This window comes from Salmo trutta, chromosome 4 (assembly GCF_901001165.1).
Source record: "Salmo trutta chromosome 4, fSalTru1.1, whole genome shotgun sequence".
In the NCBI taxonomy this organism is placed as follows: Eukaryota; Metazoa; Chordata; class Actinopteri; order Salmoniformes; family Salmonidae; genus Salmo; species Salmo trutta.
Window position 1 is genome coordinate 57,414,727 of NC_042960.1, and position 27,316 is coordinate 57,442,042.

The following is a 27,316-nucleotide window of genomic DNA, read 5'->3' on the forward strand; positions in this document are numbered from 1 at the left end:
AGTGACTTATGCATAGATGACAACAGAGGGTGGCAGTGGTGTGGAGAGGGGAGGGCAATGTGAACAGTCTGGGTAGCCATTTGACAAGATGTTCAGGAGTCTTATGGTTTGGGTGAAGAAACTGTTGATAAGCCTCTTGGACCTAGACTTGGCGCTTCGGTACCGCTTGCCGTGTGGTAGCAGCGAGAACAGTCTATGACTTGGGTGGCTGGAGTCTTTGACAATTTTTAGGGCCTTCCTTATAGAGGTCCTGGATGGCAGGAAGCTTGGCCCCAATGATGTACTGGGCCATTCACACTACCCTCGGCCTTGCGGTCGGAGGCCGAGCAGTTGCCAAACCAGGCAGTGATGCAACCAGTCAGGATGCCATCGATATTGCAGCTGTAGATCCTTTTGAGAACTTGAGGACACATGGCAAATATTTTCAGTCTCCTGAGGGGGAGTAGGTTTTGTCGTGCCCTCTTCACGACTGTCTTGGTGCATTTGGACCATGTTAGCTTGTTGATGTGGACACCAAGGAACTTGAAGCTCTCAACCTGCTCCACTGCAGCCACGTCAATGAGAATGGGGGCGTGCTCGGTCCTCTTTCCTGTAGTCAATAATCATGTCCTTTGTCTTGATCACGTTGAGGGAGATGTTATTGTCCTGGCACCACACGGCCAGGTCTCTGACCTCTTCCCTGTAGGCTGTCTCGTTGTTGTCGGTGATTAGGCCCACCACTGTTGTGTCATCGGTAAATTTAATGACAGTGTTGGAGTCGTGCCTGGCCATGCAGTCATGAGTGAACAGGGAGTACAGAAGGGGGCTGAGCACGCACCCATGAGGGGCCCCTCTATTGAGGATCAGCGTGGCGGATGTCTTGTTACCTACCACCTGGGGGCAGCCCCTCAGGAAGTCCAGGATCCAGTTGCAGAGGGAGGTGTTTAGTCCCAGGGTCCTTAGCTTACTGATGAGCTTTGAGGGCACTATGGTGTTGAACGCTGAGCAGTAGTCAATGAATAGCATTCTCACATAGGTGCTCCTTTTGTCCAGGTGGGAATGGGCAGTGTGGTGTGCAGTAGAGACTGCATCATCTGTGGATCTGTTGGGGCGGTATGCAAATTGGAGTGGGTCTAGGGTTTCTGGGATGATGGTGTTGATGTGAGCCATGACCAGCCTTTCAAAGCACTTCATGGCTACAGACGTGAGTGCTACGGGTCGGTAGTCATTTAGGCAGGTTACCTTAGTGTTCTTGGGCACAGGGACTATGGTGGTCTGCTTGAAACATGTTGGTATTACAGACTCAGACAGGGAGAGGTTGAAAATGTCAGTGAAGACACTTGCCAGTTGGTCAGCGTATGCTCGCAGTACACGTCCTGGTAATCCGTCTGGCCCTGTGGCTTTGTGAATGTTGACCTGTCTAAAGGTCTTACTCACATTGGCTGCAGAGAGCGTGATCACACAGTCTTCTGGGACAGCTGGTGCTCTCATGCATGTTTCAGTGTTATTTGCCTCGTAGCGAGCATAGAAGTAGTTTAGCTCGTCTGGTAGGCTCGTGTCACTGGGTAGCTCTCGGCTATGCTTCCCTTTGTAGTCTGTAAATGGTTTGCAGGCACTGCCACATCCGACGAGCATCAGAGCCGGTGTAGTACGACTCGATCGAAGTCTTGTATTGATGCTTTGCCTGTTTGATGGTTCGTCGGAGGGCATAGCGGGATTTCTTTCTAAGCTTCCAGGTTAGTGTCCCACTCCTTGAAAGCGGAAGCTCTAGACTTTAGCTCAGTGCCAATGCTGCCTGTAATCCATGATTTCTGGTTGGGGTATGTACATACGGTCACTGTGGGGACGACATCATCGATGCACTTATTGATGAAGCCAATGACAGATGTGGTGTACTCAATTCCATTGGAGGAATCCCGGAACATATTCCAGTCTGTGCTAGCAAAACAGTCCTGTAGCTTAGCATCTGCTTCTTCTGACCACTTTTTTAAAAAAAATCGATCTAGTCACTGGTGCTTCCTGCTATAATTTTTGCGTGTAAGCAGGAATCAAAGAATAGAATTATGGCCAGATTTGCCAAATGGAGGGCAAGGGAGAGCTTTGTATGCATGTCTGTGTGTGGAGTATAGGTGGTCCAGAGTTCTTTTCCCTCTGGTTGCACATTTAACATGTTGATAGAAATGAGGTAAAACTGATTTGAGTTTCCCTGCATTAAAGTCCCCGGCTACTCGGAGCACCGCCTCTGGGTGAGCGTTTTCTGGTTTGCTTATGGCGGAATAGAGCTCATTCATTCTCATTCTTACCAGACGCCGCTGTTCTAGCCTGCCGGTACATCGTATAACCAGCCAGCTGTATATTGATATTGTTGTCGTTCAGCCACGACTCCATGAAGCATACGTTTTTAAATGTCCCGTTGGTAGTTTAATCTTCCCAATAACTTGTCCATTTCATTGTCCAAAGATTGCATGTTTGTGAGCAGAATTGAGGGGAGTGGGGGTTTATTAGATCGCATTCTACTCCTCAGAAGGCAGCCCGCCCTCCGGCCTCTATTTCTCCGCCTCCTCTTCAACAAGATCACTGGGGTCTGGGCCTGTTCCCGAGGGAACCGTATATCCTCCGCCTCGGGCTCGTCAGAGTCGTGAAAGAAAAAGGATTCTGCTTGTCCATGGTGAGTAATCGCAGTCCTGATGTCTAGAAGTTATTTTCGGTCATAAGAGACGGTAGCGGCAACATTATGTACAAAAATAAGTTAAACGCAGATAAACAAACAAAAGAACAATTGGTTGGGGGCACGTAAAACATCGGCCTTCTGCTCCGGCGCCATTTTAGAGTTTCATGGGGATATTAGGGATGTTAAGGCCCTGAAATAGCATCATCCGGGCCAGTTTGCCCACTACCCCCTCCTGTTGGCAATTAGTAGGGCTTGGGATCTCATACCCTCTGCCGCTGGAGGGTCTCTCTTGCTTCTTGTGGCCATGAATTAACTCACTTTGTGCAATACAACCCTAAACAGGCAACTCCTCCACTGCAATCTTGTGCACAACCACGTTGCTGCTGAAACATGCTGATGTCGGCAGATAAATGGCACAACAAATGGGCCTCAGGAACTTGTCACAGTATCTCTGTGCATTCAAATTGCCATCAAGAAAATGCATGCGTGTTCGTTGTCCATAGCTTATGCCTGCCCATACCATAACCCCACCATGGGGCACTGTTCACAATGTTGACATCAGCAAACTGCTCGCCCATGATGCCATATACGTAGTCTGCAGTTGAGGCCAGTTGGACATACTGTCAAATTCTCTAAAACGACATTGGACGCGGCTTATGGTTGAGAAATTAACAATTAATTCTCTGGCAATAGGTTTGGTGGACATTCCTTGGAAAAAGGAGAAATGCTCGCTAACAGGGATGTAACATTTTTTTTTTACACAAAATTTGAGAAGTAAGCGTTTTGTGCACATGGGACATTACTTCAGCTCATGAAACATGGGACCAACACTACACGCTGCGTTTAGATTTTTGTTCAGTGTCGTTATTTATGATGCAAGGTGATTTGTTGATCAGTCAGTCGGCAGTCCCCTGCACTGTCAGCTGCAACGTCAAACAAGCCCAATGTCTGAAGAGGTTAGAACTTACCCAGGTTAGGAGAATCAGGTTAAGGGTTAGCAAAGATTCTCAGGCGAGACTCAAACATGCAATATTTGATGTCACTGACATTTGCTGCATCCCTTCTAGTCATGATCCATCACCCCCAACTGACCCTGTGGTTACTCATAATTCAGTCCCCCAAAAAAGGTGAACAGTCAATGAAGACACCCATGATGGCACTATCAAATTAATAATGAGCTGACAATTAAAGTTGCCCCCAAAAAGTTTAATAACTTGAATACAAAATTGTTGCCAGTGTTTTACTAGGACATAGGCCTATGCAATTCACACAGCTGAAAAACTGCCCCCCCCCCCCCCCCCCCCCCCCAAAAAAAACACTCCCCTTGCCACCCAACTAGTCTTGATGGTTTTCGGCACAAGACCTCTGAATTATAAAATATATTTTTGCAATTAGGATATATAATAAATTGGCACATTTTTGCATTATTGGAGTGTCATCATGAATTTGTTAACTCTGGACAAGGAGAAAAGAGAGTGGGATGGGTACTGGTTGCATACTCATACTCACCTACTGGCTTAAATTGAAAAACTGCAGAGAAGTGTTGCAATTTAGAGGTTCCACTATAGGGCCATGTGATAATTCACTTAAACCTGATGAAAGGGTATGTTCAGGATATACCATTAATAAACTAAAAGTACTGTCAATTACTATAGTTGAAGCATTAGAAAAGACAGCGCATTGCATTTCAATCCGCCCTCTAATAAAATGGAACAGTGGATTATTCAGAGAAACAGCAGTTATTAGGAAGATGTTATTAAATCATAGTTTATTAAAATGGGCAAGAAGAACATGGGGAGGTCAATACAAAGAGTTGATCTCCATTACAAACAAAGATTTAGAAACTCCAGCATTCTTAGTGCCAAACGTTTCACAGAAAACGGCATTTATGCTTTAAACAGGTAGAGGGGGAAGTTTGGTAGGAGAGTCCAGGTTACCATATAAAAACACTAGTGGGTTTTACAGCCAAGAAAATAAAACATTCAAGCCCATCCAATGTATTCACAGACGAAGATATGAGGGCCTTTTTAAAATCTGTTTCAAAATGACAGTGAAAGAGTCAAGTGCACAGTCAGTCCTCTCATTCTTATCTAACGTTTGGAGTCAGGTTTAGGAGGAGTGTGTGTGTAGGCAGGGAGGGGAGTGTGTGTTACGTGCTCTTCATCATCTTCCTCTTCTTCAACATCCTCTCTCGCCAGTCATCAGGTAAAGCCTCAAAGTTGGCATTCTTTCCAGCTTTGCCCCTGCAATCCAACAGAAATCTATTTCTTACTGCCTTTCACTAAAAACATGTGCATTACAAGTTCAATATAAAAACCTAATGCATGTCTCCCAACACAAAAATAGTGTGCAATCACAGTAATTCAGCTCAGGTTTGTGAACGTCCTCATCTTTGAGAGGCATGTCAACATAAAAACAGCAGGTACACTAAGGAACAGTAACCACTGCTGGACTAGATCAAACAGACTTCTAAAATTTTTTAAATCAGAGGCTGTATGCATCAAGTGTCTCAGATTTGGAGTGCTGATGTAGGATCAGCCTTTTAGATCATTATGAATAAGATGCATGGACAGTGACCTGATCCCAGATCAGCACGCCTACTGTGCGATTCTTAATAAGGCCCAAGAAATGTACAACTTATTAAAAAAAATGGGAGGGGGGGGCTCTTACGTGAGTAACTGCTGCTGTTTCCACTCCTCAATGCTCCTCTTGTTGAGCTGGTCCCTGTCCTCGTCGCTAGAACTAGCCTGCTCCTCCTCGTCCAGCTCTTTCTGGATGCTCTGCCACTTCTTCACCAGGGACGGCATCTTCGTCTTGCTCTTCTTCGACTGGACACAGCAACCAGGGGAATAACAGAGAGAATGGGGGATTGTCATGTAATGCCAACAGTGACTTGATTCTACTAGGAGACGCATATATATGTTTTTTTTTACATCAAATTAAACTGCTGATCTTTTACAATCCTTTCTCCTCAATGCATCGAACAGATCAAATGTTATTAGTTACATGCGTCAAATACATCAGGTGTAGACCTTACAGTGAAATTCTTTACAAGCCCTTAACCAACAACGCAGTTCAGTTATTCAGTAAATATTTTCTTAAGTAAAAACTAAAATGAGACAGGGGTTACCGGTACTAAGTCAATGTGTGGGGTACATGTTAGTCGAGGTAATTTGTACATGTAGGTAGGGGTAAAGTGACTATGCATAGATAATAAACAGCGAGTAGCAGCAGAGTAAAAACAAGGGGGGGGGGGGTTAAGAAGCTGTTAAGGAGCCTTTTGGACCTAGACTTGGTGCTCCGGTAACGCTTGCCGTGCAATCGCAGAGAGAACAGTCTATGACTAGGGTGACTGGAGTTTGACCATTTTTTGGGCCTTCGTCTGACCGCCTAGTATATAGGTCCTGGATGGCAAGAAGCTTGGCCCCAGTAACGTATTGGGCCGTACGCACTACCCTCTGTAGCGCCCTACGGTCGGATGCTGAGCAGTTGCCAAACCAAGCGGTGATGTAACCGTTCAGGATGCTCTCGATGGTGCAGCTGTAGAACTTTGAGGATCTGGGGACCCATGCCAAATCTTTTCAGTCTCCCGAGGGGGAAAAGGCATTGTTGTGCCCTCATCACAACTTTCTTGGTGTGTTTGGACCATGATAGTTCGTTGGTGGACACCAGGGAACTTGAAGCTCTCAACCTGCGCCACTACAGCCCCATCGATGGGAATGGGGGTGTGTTCGGCCCTCCTTTTCCTGTAGTCCACGATCATCTCCTTTGTCTTGCTCAAGTTGAAGGAGAGGTTGTGGTCCTGGCACCACACTGCCAGGTCTCTGACGATCAGGCCTAGCACTGTTGTCGTCAGCAAACGAAATGATGGTGTTGGAGTCCTGCTTGGCCACGCAAGTGGGTGGACAGGGAGTATAGGAGGGGACTGTACACGCACCACTGAGGGGCCCCTGTGTTGAGGATCTGCGTGGCAGATGTGTTATTGCCTACCCTAACCACCTGGGGGTAGCCCATCAGGAAGTCCAGGATCCAGTTGCAGAGGGTGGTGTATTGTCCTTCGCTTAGTGATGAGCTTTGTGGGCACTATGGTGTTGAATGCTGAGCTGTAGTCAATGAGTAGCATTCTCACATAGGTGTTCCTTTTATCCAAGTGGGAAATGGCAGTGTGGAGTGCGATTGAGATTGCATCATCTGTGGATCTGTTGGGGCGGTATGCGAATTGGAGTGAGTCTAGGGTTTCCGGGATGATGGTGTTGATGTGAACCATGACCAGCCTTTCTAAGCACACCGACATGAGTGCTACGGGGCAGTAGTCATTTAGGCAGGTTACTGTCGCTTTCTTTGGCACAGGGACTATGGTGGTCTGCTTGAAACATGTAGGTATTACAGACTCAGACAGGGAGAGATTGAAAATGTCAGTGAAGACACTTGCCATTTGGTCCGCGCCTGCTCCGAGAACACGTCATGGTAATCCATCTGGCCCCGCGGCCTTGTGAATGTCGACCTGCTTAAAAAGGTCTTGCTCACATCAGCTACGAATAGCGTGATCACAGTCATCTGAAACAGCTGGTGCTCTCATGCATGCTTCAGTGTTGTGTGCCTCAAAACGAGCATAAAAAGGCATTTAGCTCGTCTGGTAGGCTCACGTTACTGGGCAGCTGGGCTTTATTGTATATAGGGGTGTGACGTTCAAACTAATTTGGGATCAATAACGTCTAAAATAAAAATCCTAACTGAAACCACCCCCTTTTTGTACAACGTCGCAGTGAAGTTATCACAACTACAATTAATAGGTCCTGAGCATCATAAAAATACAAATTAACAGATTGAGAGCTTGCAGAGAACAGTCAAGCTCTCAAAGACCATACGTGGCGTTGACAGATTGTTGGCCATCCATTAACACGATGTCATGTTATTGAAATGAGCCATCACATTGAGAAGTGGGACATGAAGTAGGTACTAAAAAAAAATGGAGGAGAGGCACACCGAGAATCTAAAATGGCATTAATACCATCGTTGTTGAGTGGGTGGAGGACAGCAGTAAGGTGACCGCCATAAGGTAGGGTTTCCACAAGTTACCACAGCCATAAAGTCAAAATTGCCTAGATTGTAAAAATGTATGAAAACAGGAAATTGTAGAAGTAGGTGGGCTTTATGACTTTGTGGCTGTGGTTACTCGTGACAACCGGTAGGTAGGTAGCCAGGAGTGCGGTAGATTGAACTGCATTGTCCCCTAGCGGTTAGACGCAGAACCATATCTGGATTGTGAATTTGCATCATGACGATTCTTTTTAAAAACGTCAAGCATTTTTTGTCACATCCCTAATTGCATATGAAAATCAAAGACACTCACCTTATCCTTCTTCAGTTTCTTGGTCTTATCCATTAGCAGTGTTTTAAACCCTGTGGGGTCCAGGGCAGAGGGGGCCTGAGTGGGGGGTAGCGGGGGGCGGGTAGGGGGAGGTGGGAGAGGTGGGGCCACGGTTTCAGAAGGCAGTGGAGGTGTAGCTACCGCAGACACACCCCAGTAGGCAACTCCTGACATCACAGGACGGAACACAAAAGTTAACTATTTGATACAAGCCCTACACAGTTTATTTGCAAACCATATGATCTCTAAACACCAAACACCTATACTGTGAGACACTAGTGTCTTACATCTCCCATCAGAAAAATACTTCAATCACAGTAATTCAGTACAGGTCTGTGAAAGTTGTCATCATTGAGAGTCCTGCTACTTAAAGAGTAATGTTAACATGAAAACCAGCAGGCTGACAACATTATTGCTCTTTACCTGCTGTGGCAATGGTCTGTGTGTAGAGGATGGCGCTGCTGCCAATGGTTACAGCCTTGGTCAGCTGACCTGATCCTGAAGCCTTGCGTTTCTGACTCTTACCGAGCGAGGCTGTAGGCTCCACAACCTGAGGAGAGAAAATACTGAAAAAGGTAAGCTTACAGTAAAAGCCCATCTTATGCTAATGCACAACTAAATGCCTGTTATGCACATCTGATCAGATTTTTTGGGGGTTGCAATCACATTCATTCAGTACCGGTCTGTGAAAGTTATCATTAAAAGTTATGTTAACAAAAACCAGCAGGCCCACTGACTGGCACTTGGCAACTGCTGGACTAGGCTGTCATCTAAAAAGTGTTCTTAGTCTATTCACAAGACCACTAGATGACATTTGAGGTCTGGATTAGTAGAATGGTCACATACCTTCATGCCAACAACACCCGGGGGAAGTGGAGGCTCTGTTCCAGGTGCTGGAGGCTCACTGTCATCATCCTCCATCTCTACCTCCTCTATCTCTCCATCATCCTCTAGGGGAGGAGGGGGGAGAGGGGGAGGTGACTCTGGGGGTGGAGGGGGAGGCGGGGGGGAGTCGGCAGGGGGAGGGGGCTGGTCAGGGGGCAGTGGGGGCTGAGGCACAGACCAATAGGAGGGAAGGCCAGGCTGAGGAGGGCCGATGGGTGTGAAGACTGAAGCTCCTGCAATATGATAGAAAATGTATAAAAGCTGGAGTTTGTTGTGTACCCTTTCTTTGTCAGAGGGGAGGAATAAGGTTAACCAAATATTGACTAGTTAGTAGCATATGACCATGGCAGGTTCCATAGCTCAAAACTTGCTAGTTAGCTGCTGAAAGCCAAATGTGCTAAGCTGTCCATCTCCCTTCAGATTTTTTTTTGCAATCAGTCATTCAGTACAGGTCTGTGAAAGTTCATTGAGAGTCATGCAACTAGCCAACTAGTGTGGTTCAAGGCCAAGAGATTCATCTGGACCTGTAGATACGGTGGCTGTTATGGGGCTATAAGAGGACAGTGAAGGGTCTTGGGGTCTGACCTGCGACTGCGAGCCCATCAGTGGGTACGGGCGGGGGTTTGGGGTCCCCATGTATGGATGGCTTGATATTTTCTACTTCTTCCACGTCTTCCTCTGCTGGAAAGTCCCACTGGGAGGCACTGGTGCGGTCATTGGTATAAAAATACCTCCTCTGCTCTCTAGAAGGAGGGAGAACAGAGATACAAGACAGTCTCAACAGCTGGCATCATAACTGGCTGAGTCGTTGTATACTTTGGGCGGGGAGGGGGGGGGGGGGGGTGTAGGTAGATGGGACTGCCACAGAGGGAGAATGTTGGGCTGGACAGCCAGGTTAGCCATCCAGGAGAAGGGCCAGATTGGATTGATGGGGAACCCACCTTAACGCTCTCAAAACCAAATTAACAAACCAAAATAAACAGCTTGGGTCCTGTAAAGTCGATCAAAGCAGGGTTCAGATGTTCACATAATGTTTGTCAAGACAACATACACAAACAACCTTTTGCCCCCCCAAACATATATGCCAGAGATATAGGCATCGTCAACAACCAACAACCAAAAGCAAAGAAACTAAACACTTTATACATTTTTTTTTTTTTTTTTACATCAGAAATATCTATCAATTTTCAGTCAATCAAGGAATAAAAACAGGAAACATATGAAATAGAGTTGGTCTGACCTGCTGGGTCCTCGTCAACGCTCCGTCTTCGCTTTAACTGAAACGGTTTGTGACACTCCTCATTTCCAGGGGGGGGGGTCACTGTCGCCCAGCAATGCATTCTGGGGCTGTAGTCCTGTAAAGTGCAAAGCTCTCGTGCACAACCACCTTCCTAGCTACTGTACCCCTGTTCCACTAAGTGGACCCCCAAAGCAGTCTACAAAGCTCCCCCCCAAAATACAAGAGCCAGAGTCTGGGCTATGGTTGGACAGGACAGGTTGTCCTGTCTCTGGTGGTAGTGTGGAGGGATCAGGCTGCCAGCATTGCATCACAGAAACCTTGAGTGTCTCCATTTCATGTAATCCACAGATTGGTAAGGATCTCCCCCATATCAGGTTAAAAAGGTAGCGACCCCAGCTTTGAGGGGGTCGTTGTCACAGGGGTTGGGGGAGGAGTGATTAAAGATGTTAAAAGGTAAGGAGCGCGTACCTGTCCCAGTGGCACGACCAGCCTTTAGGGGCGGCGTTAAGTTCGTAATGTTTTATGTGCTCGGCGGCTTCCTGCAGCCTGCGGCGGAGATAGATCCCGTTCAGAGCCCCCTCCCGCCAGTCAGCGATCCGCGTCTGACAGAAAGAAAGGGAAGGGGGGGGGGGGGGGACAATGACTTAGGCATGCACCTTGTTTTCTAAAATGAGGATGGTGATCAAATTAATAAAAATAAAAAACATCTCCCATCAGAACAATAACTTGCAATCAGTCATTCAGTACAGGTCTGTGAAAGTTCCCATCATTGAGTCATGCAGCTAGCCAACTAATGTGGTTTAAAGGCCAAGATAATATAATCTGGACCTAAAGATATAGGCTGTCATTGTAGGTAAACTATGACAGACTATGGTCCTCCTACCTCAGTCTGTAACAGAAGAAGCTGGAAGTTGGAGATAGTTTTCTTGTTGATCCCCAAAAACTCCATCTTGCTGGTTAAGGTGTTGGCAAGTTCCCCGATCTGAAACTGAACATTCAAAACATTTTATTAATTAGTTAGCCACTAGTTATTTTAAAATCACTCATGAGTAGGCACACGGTTCTCATGCCGAGGCCCTACTACGAAGAGTTAAATTGGTGCGAGAGTTGATAAAGCCTCAGTACCTTCAGCTCTGGAGTTTCGACTTCCTCCTTTGGTGGCACATTAGTAACCGTTTTGTCCCCAGTTTCCTTGTCCTCCTCTTCCCCGGCCTTCTCTGGGACTTTGGAATGTGCTGCAAAACATGCATAAGAGGACTAGTATTAAGGCTAACCCTATATGTGTGTGACAGAGTTGGTCTGGGCAGCATATCAGATCTTAAGTCCTCAGGGCTCAACATTAACGCTGTCCGCTTGCAAGGGGCAAGTAAAAAAACATATCTTTAACACCCATTTTTTTTGTTATTACGAACAAGCAGATTACAGATCCGTTGTCTGAATGGACAAGTAAAAAAGAACATACACAAATCATAATATAAAAAACAATTAGGCTACTCCAATCAACATTGGATCAGATTTAGATCAAATTGCCCTCCGGATATATTTTGCTCACTGCCCTACCAATCTCTGCAGAGCGTGTTGGACTATAATAATTGTAGGCCTGCATTGACAGGCATGAGCAGTCTTTCTTTTGAGATGAAAGCGAGCCGCGTTTGCACATTTGTTGATAATTGCTAGTGAGTTATTTGCCCAGTTTTAGCCAATTTTGGTTCAGCAATAAAACTAATGCTGTATACTCCAGTTGTAAAACAGTCTCAATATTGGCCATGTAATTCTGAGAAAGCAACTCCTATGCTGTCTAGAACTCCTCTGAACACTGAATTACTGAGTTAGCTACCTCACCCATCTTAGCCATTTTATTCCCGGTTCATTGAATGAGGGAATTATTTTATGAAGACATACTGTAAGTAGTTGGCTGTAATTGTAATGTGTCAGGCTTTTGAGCCAGTCTTGCTTGAACATACCACATTGTAAAAAGAGTAAAAATAAATCAGCTGCTCAACAGGACCGAGATAAGCTGCCGCTGGTGTTTGAGCAGGGTTGGATGAAAAGCCTGCACACCCAGTAGCTCTCCAGATGGAGGGTTGACAGACCACATGTGTTTTATATAGTAGCCCATTAGTGCAGTATTTTACTTTGTTGGGGGGGGGGGGGGGTTAAGTGCCTTGCTCAAGGCCACAAAGGCAGGAGATGTAATACATGAGATCAGACCAGCAGCCTTCCATTGTCAATACCAGTAATAATGTTATTTTGTGATGTGGTTCCTTGCAACATACAACAATTTTCAGTTACCTTTTTGGACCATGGTGTTACAGACCCAAGTGACTTGAGCTTAAGTCCTACTTGTTCAAAAGACTAGTGGGTAAAAAAGTGAATGTCCAGCCCTGGTCCTAGAGAAGAGGTTACATCCCAGGATGAACCACATCAGAACAATATAATAATGTAATCTGCCCAGAGTTTGTGTATGTGGACTGGATCGCATCCTAACGGTCCTCCAGACACTCACCTGTGTCTGGGTCTTCCCGTGTATCTGAGTCCCTGCTGTTTGAGTCAGGGCTGGCTGCTCTGAGGAAGGCTGTCTTCCACATGGTCTTTTTCGGAAGCAGGCTATGAGCCCCGGCGGCAGCCTCCTGACTGGCCTCAGAACAGGGGCTGGAGCCCCCCACACTGCAATCGCCCTCTTCCAACGCCCGCAGCTCAGCCTAGGGGGCAGAGGGACAAAAAGAGGACAGATAGTCATGTTGGATTCGTTGTAAAGGTTAACCTCTCTAGGGTATGTGGGACGAAATCGTCCCACCTACTCAACAGCCAGTGGAATCCCGTGGCGCATTATTCAAATACCTTAGAAATGCTATTACTTCAATTTCTCAAACATATGACTATTTTACACCATTTTAAAGACAAGACTCTCGTTAATCTAACCACACTGTCCGATTTCAAAAAGGCTTTACAACGAAAGCAAAACAATAGATTGTTAGCACAGTACCCAGCCAGAAATAATCAGACACCCATTTTTCAAGCTAGCATGTCACATAAACCCAAACCACAGCTAAATGCAGCACTAACCTTTGATAATCTTCATAAGATGACACTTCTAGGACATTATGTTATACAATACATGCATGTTTTGTTCAATCAAGTTCATATTTATATCAAAAAACAGCTTTTTACATTAGCATGTGACGTTCAGAACTAGCATACCCACTGCAAACTTCTGGTGAATTTACTAAATTACTCACGATAAACGTTCACAAAAAAAAAAATATTTTAAGAATTATAGATACAGAACTCCTTTATGCAATCGCTATGTCCGATTTTAAAATAGCTTTTCGGCAAAAGCACATTTTGCAATATCCTGAGAAGATAGCCCAGCCATCACGGGCTAGCTAATTTGACACCCACCAAGTTTGGCCCTCACCAAACTCCGATTTACTATTAGAAAAATTTGATTACCTTTGCTGTTCTTCGTCAGAATGCACTCCCAGGACTTCTACTTCAATAACAAATGTTGGTTTGGTTCAAAATAATCCATAGTTATGTTCAAATATCCTCTGTTTTGTTCGTGCGTTCAAGACACTATCCGAAGGGTGACGCGCCCGACGCGTTTCGTGACAAAAAAATTCTAAATATTCCATTACCGTACTTCAAAGCATGTCAACCGCTGTTTAAAATCAATTTTTATGCGATTTTTCTCGTAAATAAGCGATAATATTCCGACCGGGAAACCCTGTTTACGTTCAAAGATGAAAAAATAATAAATGGTGTCGCGTCGTGCACGCGCCTCAGTCTCATTGTTCTCTGATCGACCATTATCCAAATGCGCTACTGTTTTTCAGCCAGGGCCTGCAAAGACATCATTCAGCGTTTTGCCGCCTTCTGAGAGCCGTAGGAAGTGTCACGTTACAGCAGAGATCCTCAGTTTTCAATAAAGAGAGTGTAGAAGCCCAAGAAATGGTCAGAGAGGGCGCTTCCTGTAAGGAATCTTCTCAGGTTTTTGCCTGCCATATGAGTTCTGTTATACTCACAGACACCATTCAAACAGTTTTAGAAACTTTAGGGTGTTTTCTATCCAAAGCCAATAATTATATGCATATTCTAGTTTCTGGGCAGTAGTAATAACCAGATTAAATCGGGTACGTTTTTTTATCCAGCCGTGCAAATACTGCCCCCTACCCTAGAGAGGATAACTCCCAACACTAGTTCCGCATGTGTTGAATTGTCAATATTTGTGACCTTTTCAAAAGAGTTACAACATATTAACTCCCTTGACAGAGATGTACATGCAACATCCCTGGTTAAATAAAGGATGAATAAAACATAAGTTGACCTTTTTCCTGTCCAGAGCCAGCTCCAGCTCCATGGTGTCCTCTTCTGTCTCCTCTGCATCAGAGTCCTCCTCAGACTGGTTCCTGCTGCGTTGGTCCCTCAGGGGGTGTGTGGGGGTGTCTGGCTCATTCATTGGAGGAGCGGGGGACCCTGGGAGGCTATCCTCCAAGCTGTTCTCCCTCTCCTCCAGCCCTCCCACCAGCCTTTTCCTCCACTTCTCCTCTGCTTCTTTCACCTCTGCAGAGATGAGGGGACCGAGGAGGGAGGCAGCCACACCATGACGCTCCTCTTCCTCACTAGCAAGGGCCACCACACTCTCCATCACCTCCTGTCAAAGAGACACTCAAAGTTAGACATACACGGACACACTTTTGCCAACAAATGGGCAGTGAAGTACTTTTTGGGGATTCACACTGAATCACTGAGCACAAAAGTAGTCAAATAACTCACCTTTTTTGTCTTGGATGTTTGGGCACTAACAGCAGGGGAGTGTTGTTCAGCATAGCAACCTGCACTCTGTGTAGCTCCATTGCCATTAACTGTTGGGCTACAGGGGATGAAACAGAAAACAGGTAAAATCTAAAACTAAGAACAAAATACATTTCAGAGTCATGCTGTAGCATACAAATCCACTTGTATGACTAACATTTCTATATTATGTTGTACCATCCACTAACACCTCACCTGTCTGTGTACTGCTGCAGGCCCTGCATCTGGTGGGCTAGGTAGTAGAGGTCTACCAATTAAAAATCGGCATGGCCGATTAATTAGGGCCGATTTCAAGTTTCATAACAAATCGGTAAATCTGCCTTTTTGGACAACAATTATGGTCGATTACATTGCAATCCACGAGGAGACTACGTCGCAGGCTGACCACCTGTTACGCGAGTACAACATCAAAAGGACCTTGTGGCTGCAAGGAGCCAAGGTAAGTTGCTAGCTAGCATTAAACCTATCTTATAAAAATTTAAATAAATCTCAACCTAATCACAAGTCAACTACACATGGTTGATGATATTACTAGGTTAATAGCTTGCATGTAATCAATGCGGTGCCTGTTAATTTATCAACGAATCACAGCCTACTTCAACTTCATGATTTAACAAAAAGCACATTTGCGGGGGAAAAAGCACAATAGTTGCAATAATGTACCTAACCATAAACATCAATGCCTTTCTTAAAATCAATACACAAGTATATTTTTTTAAACCTACAGTGAGGGAAAAAAGTAGTTGATCCCCTGCTGATTTTGTACATTTGCCCACTGACAAAGAAATGATCAGTCTATCATTTTAATGGTAGGTTTATTTGAACAGTGAGAGACAGAATAACAACAACAAAAAATCCAGAAAAACATATGTCAAAAATGTTATAAATTGATTTGCATTTTAATGGAGGGAAATAAGTATTTGACCCCCTCTCAATCAGAAAGATTTCTCGCTCCCAGGTGTCTTTTGTACAGGTAACGAGCTGAGATTAGGAGCACACTCTTAAAGGGAGTGCTCCTAATCTCAGCTTGTTACCTGTATAAAAGACACCTGTCCACAGAAGCAATCAATCAATCAGATTCCAAACTCTCCACCATGGCCAAGACCAAAGAGCTCTCCAAGGATGTCAGGGACAAGATTGTAGACCTACACAAGGCTGGAATGGGCTACAAGACCATCGCCAAGCAGCTTGGTGAGAAGGTGACAACAGCTGGTGCGATTATTCGCAAATGGAAGAAACACAAAATAACTGTCAATATCCCTTGGCCTGGGGCTCCGTGCAAGATCTGACCTCGTGGAGTTGCAATGATCATGAGAACGGTGAGGAATCAGCCCAGAAATACACAGGAGGATCTTGTCAATGATCTCAAGGCAGCTGGGACCATAGTCACCAAGAAAACAATTGGTAACACACTACGCCGTGAAGGACTGAAATCTTGCAGCGCCCGCAAGGTCCCCCTGCTCAAAAAAGCACATATACATGCCCGTCTGAAGTTTGCCAATGAACATCTGAATGACTCAGAGGATAACTGGGTGAAAGTGTTGTGGTCAGATGAGACCAAAATGGAGCTCTTTGGCATCAACTCAACTCGCCGTGTTTGGAGGAGGAGGAATGCTGCCTATGACCCCAAGAACACCATCCCCACCGTCAAACATGGAGGTGGAAACATTATGCTTTGGGGGTGTTTTTCTGCTAAGGGGAGAGGACAACTTCGCTGCATCAAAGGGACGATGAACGGGGCCATGTACCGTCAAATCTTGGGTGAGAACCTCCTTCCCTCAGCCAGGGCATTGAAAATGGGTCGTGGATGGGTATTCCAGCATGACAATGACCCAAAACACACGGCCAAGGCAACAAAGGAGTGGCTCAAGAAGAAGCACATTAAGGTCCTGGAGTGGCCTAGCCAGTCTCCAGACCTTAATCCCATAGAAAATCTGTGGAGGGAACTGAAGGTTCGAGTTGCCAAACGTCAGCCTCGAAACCTTAATGACTTGGAGAAGATCTGCAAAGAGGAGTGGGACAAAATCCCTCCTGAGATGTGTGCAAACCTGGTGGCCAACTACAAGAAACGTCTGTCCTCTGTGATTGCCAACAAGGGTTTTGCCACCAAGTACTAAGTCATGTTTTGCAGAGGGGTCAAATACTCATTAAAATGCTAATCAATTTATAACATTTTTGACATGCGTTTTTCTGGATTTTTTTGTTGTTATTCTGTCTCTCACTGTTCAAATAAACCTACCATTAAAATGATAGACTGATCATTTCTTTGTCAGTGGGCAAATGTACAAAATCAGCAGGGGATCAAATACTTTTTTCCCCTCACTGTACATATGTAGTTAAGAAATTCATGTTAGCAGTCAATATTAACTCGGGAAATTGTGTCACTTCTCTTGCGTTCAGTGCAAGCAGAGTCAGGGTATATGCAGCAGTTTGGGCCGCCTGGATCGTTGCGAACTGTTGAAAGGCCATTTATTCCTAACAAAAGACCGTAATTAATTTGCCAGAATTTTACATAATTATGACATAACATTGAAGGTTGTGCAATGTAACAGTAATATTTAGACTTAGGGTTGCCACCCGTTCGATAAAATACGGAAGGGTTCCGTATTTCACTTAAAGAATAAACATTTTGTTTTCGAAATTACATTTTCCGTATTTTACCATATTAAATGACCAAAGGCTCATATTTCTGTGTGTTAATTATATTATAATTAAAGTATATGATTTGATAGGGCAGTCTGACTGAGCTGTGGTAGGCAGCAGCAGGCTCGTAAGCATTCATTCAAACAGCAGCTCTTAGCAATGCTGGGATGCACAGCGCTGTTAATGACTTCAAGCCTACCAACTCCCGAGATTTGGCTGGCAATAGTAAAGTGCCTATAAGAACATCCAATAGTCAAAGGTATATGAAACACAAATGGTAGAGAGAGAAATAGTCCTATAATAACTACAACCTAAAACTTCTTACCTGGGAATATTGAAGACTCATGTTAAAAGGAACCACCAGCTTTCATATGGTCTCATCAACTTTAGCTTTTTTACATGGCACATATTGCACTTTTACTTTCTCATCCAACACTGTTTTTGCATGATTTAAACCAAATTGAACATGTTTCATTATTTATTTGAGACTAGATTTTATTTATTATATTAAGTGTTCCTTGTTCATTCAGTATTGTTGTAAATGTAATTTATTACAAAAATATATATTTTTATTTTAATTTTAATTATAATAATAAATAGGCCAATTAATCGGTATCGGCTTTTTTGGTCCTCAAATAAATCGGTATTAACTCATAAATCGGTCGACCTCTACCAGGTAGAGGTCTCACCTGTCTGTCTACTAACATCTCACCTGTCTGTGTACTGCTGCAGGCCCTGCACCTGGTGGGCCAGGTAATAAGGCAGCTGCCAGGCCACTTCGTTGGTCTGAGTGTTCCAGTAGTAGTAACAACCTGTGTTGTCATCCCACACCTCCTGCCAGTCCCCCATCTCCAATCCTCCCACTGGTGGACAGGAAACAAATAAGGAACTCATCAGCAGAACCACACACTTGACATGTCATAAACAATGGCCAACTGAACTTCTCAGGTAAGTTCTGCACAAATGTATAAAATACAATTAAACCGGTCACCTCCAGCGAGTGAAGTATGGGTATCATACTGGAAGTCTGCCCCAGTACTCTCCGGCTCTGTCCCCACCTCAGAGTCATGTTGCCGGGCTTTGGGTTCTGGACGTGGTGGGGTGGGGGCTGGGGCCGACTGATCCCCTGTGGGCTCCTCTGAGCCCGGCTGTGTAGTGATTGCGTCAATTTCCTATTGGGGGGGGGGAATAGTTAAATTAGTTTGTTTAAAAAGGAGAACACTTGCCTAATGACATTAACAAATCAGGGAAATAAAGGCCAACACGTGGCAATCACTTGTATAGCGTCTGATTCGCACCTGAAATCAGTAGACTAATCCATTGCGGAGGCTGCGGGGATGGCACAGTCCATCACTCTAGACAGGCATCAGCAACGTAAGGCACGCTTGCCGCGAGGGAATTTGCCTTGGCATGCCAAGCAAGTTGATAAAAAAGGACAAAAAGTGAAATTGCATTGTTTTCCATAAATGGCTACTGCCTTGGACCAGACACCGTTTGAGAGAATATTCCTTAGGCCTACAGTATGTGTGAAGATAACGTCTCTTAGATATCATTTTAAAATGTTGAGTCAAGAAGGGAAGCGTGGCTTGCACAAGGCGCGTCTCTCTCCAGAATGCACTCTCGCCAACTCATGCGCATTAAATTGTTTCATAACTTCATTGTGTGAATTGTATCATTCACTGTTACCCATATCACCAGTAGTACATTTACAGTTAATTCCCATAATTTCTAATCTGTTTACACTAATTTATGTTAATGCATTTAATACATTATCGTCCTTTACCATTCTCATTGTCGGAGTGGACAAGTTGTTTGCAGAGCTCACAACCTACTTGTGAGAAACAAGTTTCAGTTTAATTTAAGTGGTCAATGTAGTTATTGTATTGTTTGGAGCACTCGTAAGGAATAGTAGGCCTAGGCTACACGGCCTGCGCACAAATGTATAAATGTGCCCATTTGGGGATGTCTGATAGCCTTAACTCACAACCACTAATGACCCGTGGAGCTTCTCAAAGTAATCTCTTCACCTCAAAACAGCAAGTAAACTAAGTGTTTTTACATCCATTGAGAACAATAGTCTTTCCAGCGCTCTCCCTTTCGATAGCCAGAGCCTTGGTGTGAAATGGGAAAATATCATGCTCTGATCCAGTGGAAACGTTATTATTACTGAACAAGAATATAAAATGCAACAATTTCACTGAGTTGCAGTTCATAAGGAAATCAATCAATTTAAATAAATTCATTAGGCCCTGATTGATGGATTTCACATCACTGGGCATGGGCAGACATGGGCCCACCCACTTGGGAGCCAGGTCCACCCACTGGGGAGCTAGGCACAGTCAATAATAAATTACGTTTTCCCTGACAAAAGGGCTTTATTACAGACAGAAATACTCCTCAGTTTCATCAGCTGTCCGGGTCACTGGTCTCAGACAATCCCGCAGGTGAAGAAGCGAGATGCAGATGTCCTGGGCTGGCGTGGTTATTGTATTTTTTTTATTCATTTCATATTTTACCAGATAAGTTTGGGGGGGGTGGGGAAATAGTTACAGGGATGAATGAGCCAATTGCAATGGTATGAGGGCCAGATTGGGAATTTAGCCAGGACACCAGGGTTAACACCCCTACTCTTACGATAAGTACCATGGGATCTTCAATGACCAGAGAGTGAGGACACCCATTTAACGTCCCATCCGAAAGACGGCACCCTACACAGGGCAATGTCCCCAATCACTGCCCTGGGGCATTGGGATATTATTTTAGACCAGAGGAAAGAGCACCTCCTACTGGCCCTCCAACATCATTTCCAGCAGCATCTGGTCTCCCATCTACAGACAGACCAGGACCAACCCTGCTTAGCTTCATAAGCAAGCCAGCAGTGGGATGCAGGGTGGTATACTGCTGGCTAAGAGAAATGAACATAAGATTTGCCAACAGCTGTAGTAGACATTCCTGCAGCCAATTGCACACTCCGTCAAAACATCTGTGGCATTGCGTTGAGTGGTAAAACTTCATATTTTAGAGTTGCCTTATTGTACAAGGTGCAACTGTATAATGATCATTCTGTTTAATCAACTTCTTAATATGCCAGACCTGTCAGGTGGATTAATTATCTTGGCAAAGGAGATATGCTCATTAACAGAGATGTAAAAAAAAATGTACGCACAATTTCAGAGAAATAAGCTTTGTGCGTATGGAACATTATTTCAGCTCATGAAACCAATACATAACATGTTGCGTTTATATTTTTTGATATACAGTACCAGTCCAAAGTTTGAACACACCTACTCATTCCAGGGTTTTTCTTTACTTTTACTATGTTGTAGAATAACAGTGTAGACATCAAAACTATGAAATAACACATGGAATTATGTAGAAACCAAGTGTTAAATCAAAATATATTTTATGAGATTCTTCAAGGTAGCCATCCTTTGCCTTGATGACAGCTTTGCATACTCTTGGCATTCTCTCAAACAGCTTCATGAGGTAGTCACCTGGAATGCATTTCAATTAACAGGTGTGCCTTGTTAAAAGCTAATTTATAAAATGTATTTCCTTCTTAATGCGTTTCAGCCAATCAGTTGTGTTGTGACAAGGTAGCCCCCCTACATAGATGATCACCCTATTTGGTAAAAGACCAAGTCCATATTATGGTAAAAACAGCTCAAATAAGCAGAGAGAAACAACAGTCCATCATTACTTTAAGACATGGTCAGTCAATACGGAAAAAGTCAAGAACTTGAACGTTTCTTCAAGTGCAGTCGCAAAACCCATCAAGCGCTATGATGAAACTGGCTCTCATGAGGACCGCAACAGGAAAGGAAGACCCAGAGTTACCTCTGCTGCAGAGGTTAAGTTCATTAGCATTACCAGCCCCCAAATAAATGCTTCAGAGTTCTAATAACAGAAACTGCATGAAATCAGGTCTTTGTGGTAAAATTGCTGCAAAGAAACCACTACTAAAGGACAGCAATAAGAAGAGACTTGCTTGGGCCAAGAAACAAAAGCAATGGACATTAGACCGGTGGAAATGTGTCCTTTGGTCTGATGAGTCCAAATTAGATTTTAGGTTCCAAATGCCATGTCTTTGTGAGACGCAGAGTAGCCGCATGTGTGGTTCCCACCGTGAAGCATGGAGGTGGTGGTGTGATGGTGCTTTGCTGGTGGCACTGTCAGTGATTTATTTAGAACTCAAGGCACACTTTACCAGCATGGCTAACACAGAATTCTGCAGTGATACGCCATCCCATCTGGGTTGTACTTAGTGGGACTATCATTTGTTTTTCCAACAGGACAATGGCTATTTGACCAAGGAGAGTGACGAGTGCTATATCAGATGACCTGGCTTCCACAATCACCTGACCTCAACCCAATTGAGATGGTTTGGGATGAGTTGGACCGCAAAGTGAAGGAAAAGCAGCCAACAAGTGCTCAGCACATGTGGGAACTACTTCAAGACTGTTGGAAATAGCATTCCCCGTGAAGCTGGTTGAGAGAATACCATGAGTGTGCAAAGCTGTCATCAAGGCAAAGGGTGGCTACTTCCAAGAATCTCAAATCTATTTTGATTTGTTTAACACTTTTTTGGTTACTACATGATTCAATGTGTTACTTTATAGTTGATGTCTTCAGTATTATTCTACAATGTAGAAAACAAAAAAAACAAAAAAAAAAAAATAACTTGAATGAGTAGGTGTGTCTAAACTTGACTGGTACTGTATATCTGATTATTTTTTATCCCTTGCGCAAATACAGCAGTGTCTGGAGCTCACTGACAAAGGAAACTGAGGTCCCAGAATAGTTGATACAATGTTTAAGCATGAGCTGTGGGTCAGCCCCAGTTGATACAATGTTTCAAGTTTGTTGCAGACAGGTGGAGTAGAGGGATGAATGTGATTGAACTAAAAATAAACAACCCTCCAATATGATATATATACACACACACACTACCTGCAATGTTTGTGTTAGCTTTATGTAGGCTATTTTTACCTAGGCAATACAAAACAAAAAAACAATTGAAATAAAAACACGTTAACAAAAATGTGCATATGAAAAAAAATCAGAAGTGGCAGCCAGATTGGTAGAAACTGTAAATTCGCACTCTACATGAGAAAGGTTGCCAATCCCTGGTGTAGCATATTACAGGCAACTTCAGGAGCGTAATGGCAGAATCAGCAAAGGCCAGCAGGAGGGTAAGGAACAGGTTCTGGTCATCTTTATCCGTCTCCCTCGAGTCATGTGTGTATTCATTATTTCAAACAGTGCCCTTAAAAACAGACAAGCTTGGTGCATATAAACTCAGCAAAAAAAGAAATGTCCTCTCACTGTCAACTGTATTTATTTTCAGCAAACTTAACTGAGAGTGAGTATGTGTAAATTTGTATGAACATAAGATTGAACAACAGACAAACTGAACAAGTTCCACAGACGTATGATTAACAGAAATTGAATAATGCGTCCCTGAACAAAGGGGGGGGGGGCAAAATGAAAAGTAACAGTCAGTATCTGGTGTGGCCACCAGCTACATTAAGTACTGCAGTGCATCTCCTCCTCATGGACTGCACCGGATTTGTCAGTTCTTGCTGTGAGATGTTACCCTACTCTTCCACCAAGGCACCTGCCAGTTCCCGGACATTTCTGGGGGGGGGAAATGCCCCAAGCCCTCCGACACAACAGGTCCCAGACGTGCTCAAAGGGTTTGCGATCCGGGCTCATCGCTGGCCATGGCCGAACACTGACATTCCTGTCTTGCAGGAAATCAAGCACAGAACGAGCTGTATGGCTGGTGGCATTGTCATGCTGGAGGGTCATGTCAGGATGAGCCTGCATGAAGGGTACCACATGAGGATGTCTTCCCTGTAACGCAGAGCATTGAGATTGCCTGCAATGACAACAAGCTCAGTCCGATGATGCTGTGACACACCGCCCCAGACCATGACGGACCCTCCACCTCCAAATTGATCCCGCTCCAGAGTACAGGCCTCAGTGTAACGCTCATCCCTTCGACGATAAATGCGAATCCGACCATCACCCCTGGTGTGACAAAACCGCAACGCGTCAGTGAAGAGCACTTTTTGCCAGCCATGTCTGGTCCAGCGACAGTGGGTTTGTGCCCATAGGCGACATTGTTGCCGGTGATGTAAGGCAGGTCCTCACCAGACAACAGGCCTACAAGCCCTCAGTCAACCACTCTCAGCCTATTGCGGACAGTCTGATCACTGATGGAGGGATTGTGCATTCCTGGTGTAAGTCGGGCAGTTGTTGCCATCCTGTACCTGTCCCACAGGTGTGATGTTCGGATGTACCGATCCTGTGCAGGTGTTGTTACACGTGGTCTGCCACTGCGAGGACAATCAGCTGTCCGTCCTGTCTTAAGCGTCTCACAGTACAGACATTGCAATTTATTGCCCTGGCCACATCTGAAATCCACATGCCTCCTTGCAGCATGCCTAAGGCACATTCAAGCAGATGAGCAGGGACCCTGGGCATCTTTTTTGTGTGTGTTTTTCAGAGTCAGTAGAAAGGCCTCTTTAGTGTCCTAAGTTCTCATAACTGTGACATTAATTGCCTACCGTCTGTAAGCTGTTAGTGTCTTAACGACCGTTCCACAGGTGCATGTTCATTAATTGTTTATGGTTCATTGAACAAGCATGGGAAACAGTGTTTAAACCCTTTACAATGAAGATCTGTGAAGTTATTTGGATTTTTACAAATTATCCTTGAAAGACAGGTTCCTGAAAAAGGGACGTTTTTTTTTGATGAGTTTAGTTGATTCATTAAAACATAGGCTGTGTCTCTATATGGAGAAAATAAATGTTTTTAAACAATTGCGATTGGTTGAAAGAACAGACTACTGTCGACCCAAAACAAATGTGGGGTCGGGGACAGCCCTAACAGTAATAGAGTATTGATATACTCACAGCCATGAAGTTGGCGAGTATATCTGCAGACTGGTGTTGGGTCCTGACAGTGGGAGGCTGTGGGTCAGCATCCTCTTCTTCATCACTGTCCTCATAGGCCCCCAAGAGGGACAAACCCTCTGAGGAGAAACAGAGTCACTGGTCAGGTAGTGTACATAGGCAACTATGCTTGTGCGCGCGATTAGTAAACAGCCCTGAAGATGTCTTGTGTTACCTCCCCCAGCTAATACATAGGCTTGAGCTCAGCAGGACGACAGCTGTCTGGCAGGAGATCTGGGTTTGAACCAAATTCACACAAGCATATAGATGTGCCAGGACACACACACCAATATGGCATAGAGTGCCTTCAGAAAGTATTCATACCCCTTGACTTATTCTATATTGTGTTACAGCCCGAATTCAAAAATCTATTAAATACACCCCCCCACGACAGTGAAAATGTAATCATCTTTGTGTCAAATTTGGGGAAAATGAAATACATAAATCTATGTAAGCATTCACATCCCTGAGTCAATACCTTGTAGAATCACCTTTGGCAGAAATTATAGCTGTGAGTCTTTTGGGAGTAAGTCTAAGAGCTTTGCACACCTGGATTGTATAAAAGTTCACCCATTATTCTTTATAAAATTCTTCAAGCTCTGTCAAGTTGATTGTTGATCTTTGTCAGACAGCCATTCTCAAGTCTTGACAGATTTTCAAGCAGATTTAAGTCAAAACTGTAATTAGGCAAAGCAGGAACATTAAATGTCATCTTGGTAAGGAACTGCTGTGTAGATTTCTTGTGTTTCAGGTTATTGTCCTGCTGAAAGGTGAATTGGAAAGCAGACAACCAGGTTCTCTATGATTTTTTTCCTGTGCTTAGCGCTATTCAATTTTTTTTTATCCTAAAAACTCTAGTCCTTGCCGATGACAAGCATACCCATAACATGACGTTAGCACCATGCTTGAAAATATGAAGAGTGGTAATCCATGATGTGTTGGATTTGACCCAAACATTGTATTCAGGATATAAAGGTAATTTCTTTGGAACATTTTTTGCAGTATAACTTTAGTGCCTAATTGCAAACAGGATGCATGTTTTGAAATATTTGTATTCTGTACATGCTTCCTTTTCACTCTCATTTAGATTAGTATTGTGGATTAACTACAATGTTGACCCATCCTCAGTTCTATCACATCCATTAAACTAAATATTTATAGTCAGTCACCATTTGCTTCATAGTGAAATCCATGAGCTGTTTCCTTCCTCTCTGGTAAACTGAGTTAGGAAGGACGCCTGTATCTTTGTAGTGACTGGGTGTATAGATACACCAACCAAAGTGTAATTAATAAATGTCACCATGCTCAAAGGGATATTCAATGTCTGCTTTTTTATTTTAACCCATTTACCAATAGTTGATCTTCACGAGGCATTGGAAAACCTCCATGGTCTTTGTGGTTGAATCTGTTTGAAATTCATTGCGCGACTGTGGGAACTTACAGATAATTGTATGTGTGGGGTACAGAGATGAGGTAGTCATTCAAAAATCATGATAAACACTTATTGCACACAGTGATTCCATGCAACTTATGCTGTTACTTGTTAAACAAACGTTTACTCCTTAACGTATTTAGCCTTGCCATAACAAAGGGGTTGAATACTTGACTCAAAATGTAAGCGACTCATTTTTTATTAATTTGTAAATTTCGAAAAACATAATTCCCCTTTGACATTATGGGGTATTGTGTGTAGGCCACTGACAAAATCTATATTCTATCCATTTAATATTCCGGCTGCAACAAAACGTGGAACAAGTCAAGGGCAGGGAATACTTTCTTTAGGCACTGTATCTTACCTGTGGCCTTAACGGGCATCCTCATTTCTGTGGTTACTTCTCTTGGAAAACTGTATTCATCACAGTTACCCTCCTGCTCGTCTGCAAAACACGCATATTTACAATTGTTAAAATGGCTGAATAATGGATTATTTAGCTAGCTAGATATGTGGTCTGGATTGAGCAGGGGGCTCAGTAGAGCAAGTCTAGCTACCATTGATAGGCATAGATAATTGTATAAATTGTCATCGTGCTAGTTTGTGTAACGTGTTTGGCTACCAAATCAGACAACAGGCCGCACGCGACAACAAATCGCTATTTGCGCAATATGTTAGCCTAGCATATTCACGTTAGCTGGCTAGGCTACCTAGTTAGTTAACACTTTAGAAACCGCGAAACACCCCGAAATATATAGTGTTGCCTATATTGCTTCTGAACTAGCTATTTAAATATAGTGAACAAGTAAAACAATGCATTCATTTCCGGAACATAGCGTTACATTTTGAACGACTGACTAGCCAACCTAGCTAGGCTACGTCACCGGCTAGGCCAGTTAGCTAGCTTCTACAATGTGTGATCAGCAAAAAATGGGCCCGATTTTGAACGAATCATCCACCGACCGAAAACCAAAACATAAAATATGATATTGTCGTCGTATTTTTACCTTCGGATGCTGAACCTAAAGAGTCTTCTCTTCCACATACGGCCCCGCTTCGAGGTGGGAAAAGCTGCAGTATTGTTCTGCGTCCTCCTGTTCCTGTGCGAGTTTTCTTTCCCATCGCTGGTCTCTGGTCCCACTGAGGTATATGGTTGCAGCGTCTATGCACTAGCCCACCGAGGCAAAGGCGTTGCTGTTTGTACCGTTGAAGAAAAATTTTAACTATCCACAACACATCTGGTGTCAAAGGGAGGGTATTTGTACAAAAGTTCTAATGCTGTTTTATAAGACCTGTTTTTGTGTATTTTTTTATATTTATA

At 44.0% G+C, this 27,316-nt stretch overlaps 1 protein-coding gene across 2 annotated transcripts; it reads right to left on the bottom strand.

Moving 5' to 3' along the window:
- Window positions 1–4,392: 4,392 nt before the first annotated feature.
- fnbp4 (formin binding protein 4) lies at window positions 4,393–27,316 on the bottom strand. Of its 2 annotated transcripts, XM_029751452.1 has the most exons (17): window positions 27,003–27,316; window positions 26,360–26,440; window positions 24,525–24,643; window positions 18,596–18,776; window positions 18,317–18,467; window positions 14,923–15,019; window positions 14,474–14,800; window positions 12,653–12,848; window positions 11,272–11,381; window positions 11,030–11,134; window positions 10,615–10,748; window positions 9,492–9,649; window positions 8,868–9,139; window positions 8,445–8,571; window positions 8,004–8,188; window positions 5,321–5,478; window positions 4,393–4,893 (listed from the first exon to the last, which is right to left on the bottom strand). In XM_029751452.1, exons 1-17 carry the CDS (start codon window positions 27,115–27,117, stop codon window positions 4,800–4,802), a joined length of 2,610 nt encoding a protein of 869 aa, XP_029607312.1. In that variant the 5' UTR covers window positions 27,118–27,316; the 3' UTR covers window positions 4,393–4,799. The 2 variants fall into 2 exon arrangements, with proteins under 2 accessions (XP_029607312.1, XP_029607313.1); XM_029751453.1 differs by lacking the exons at window positions 26,360–26,440; window positions 27,003–27,316 and adding an exon at window positions 18,903–19,008 and having other exon boundaries at window positions 24,525–24,612.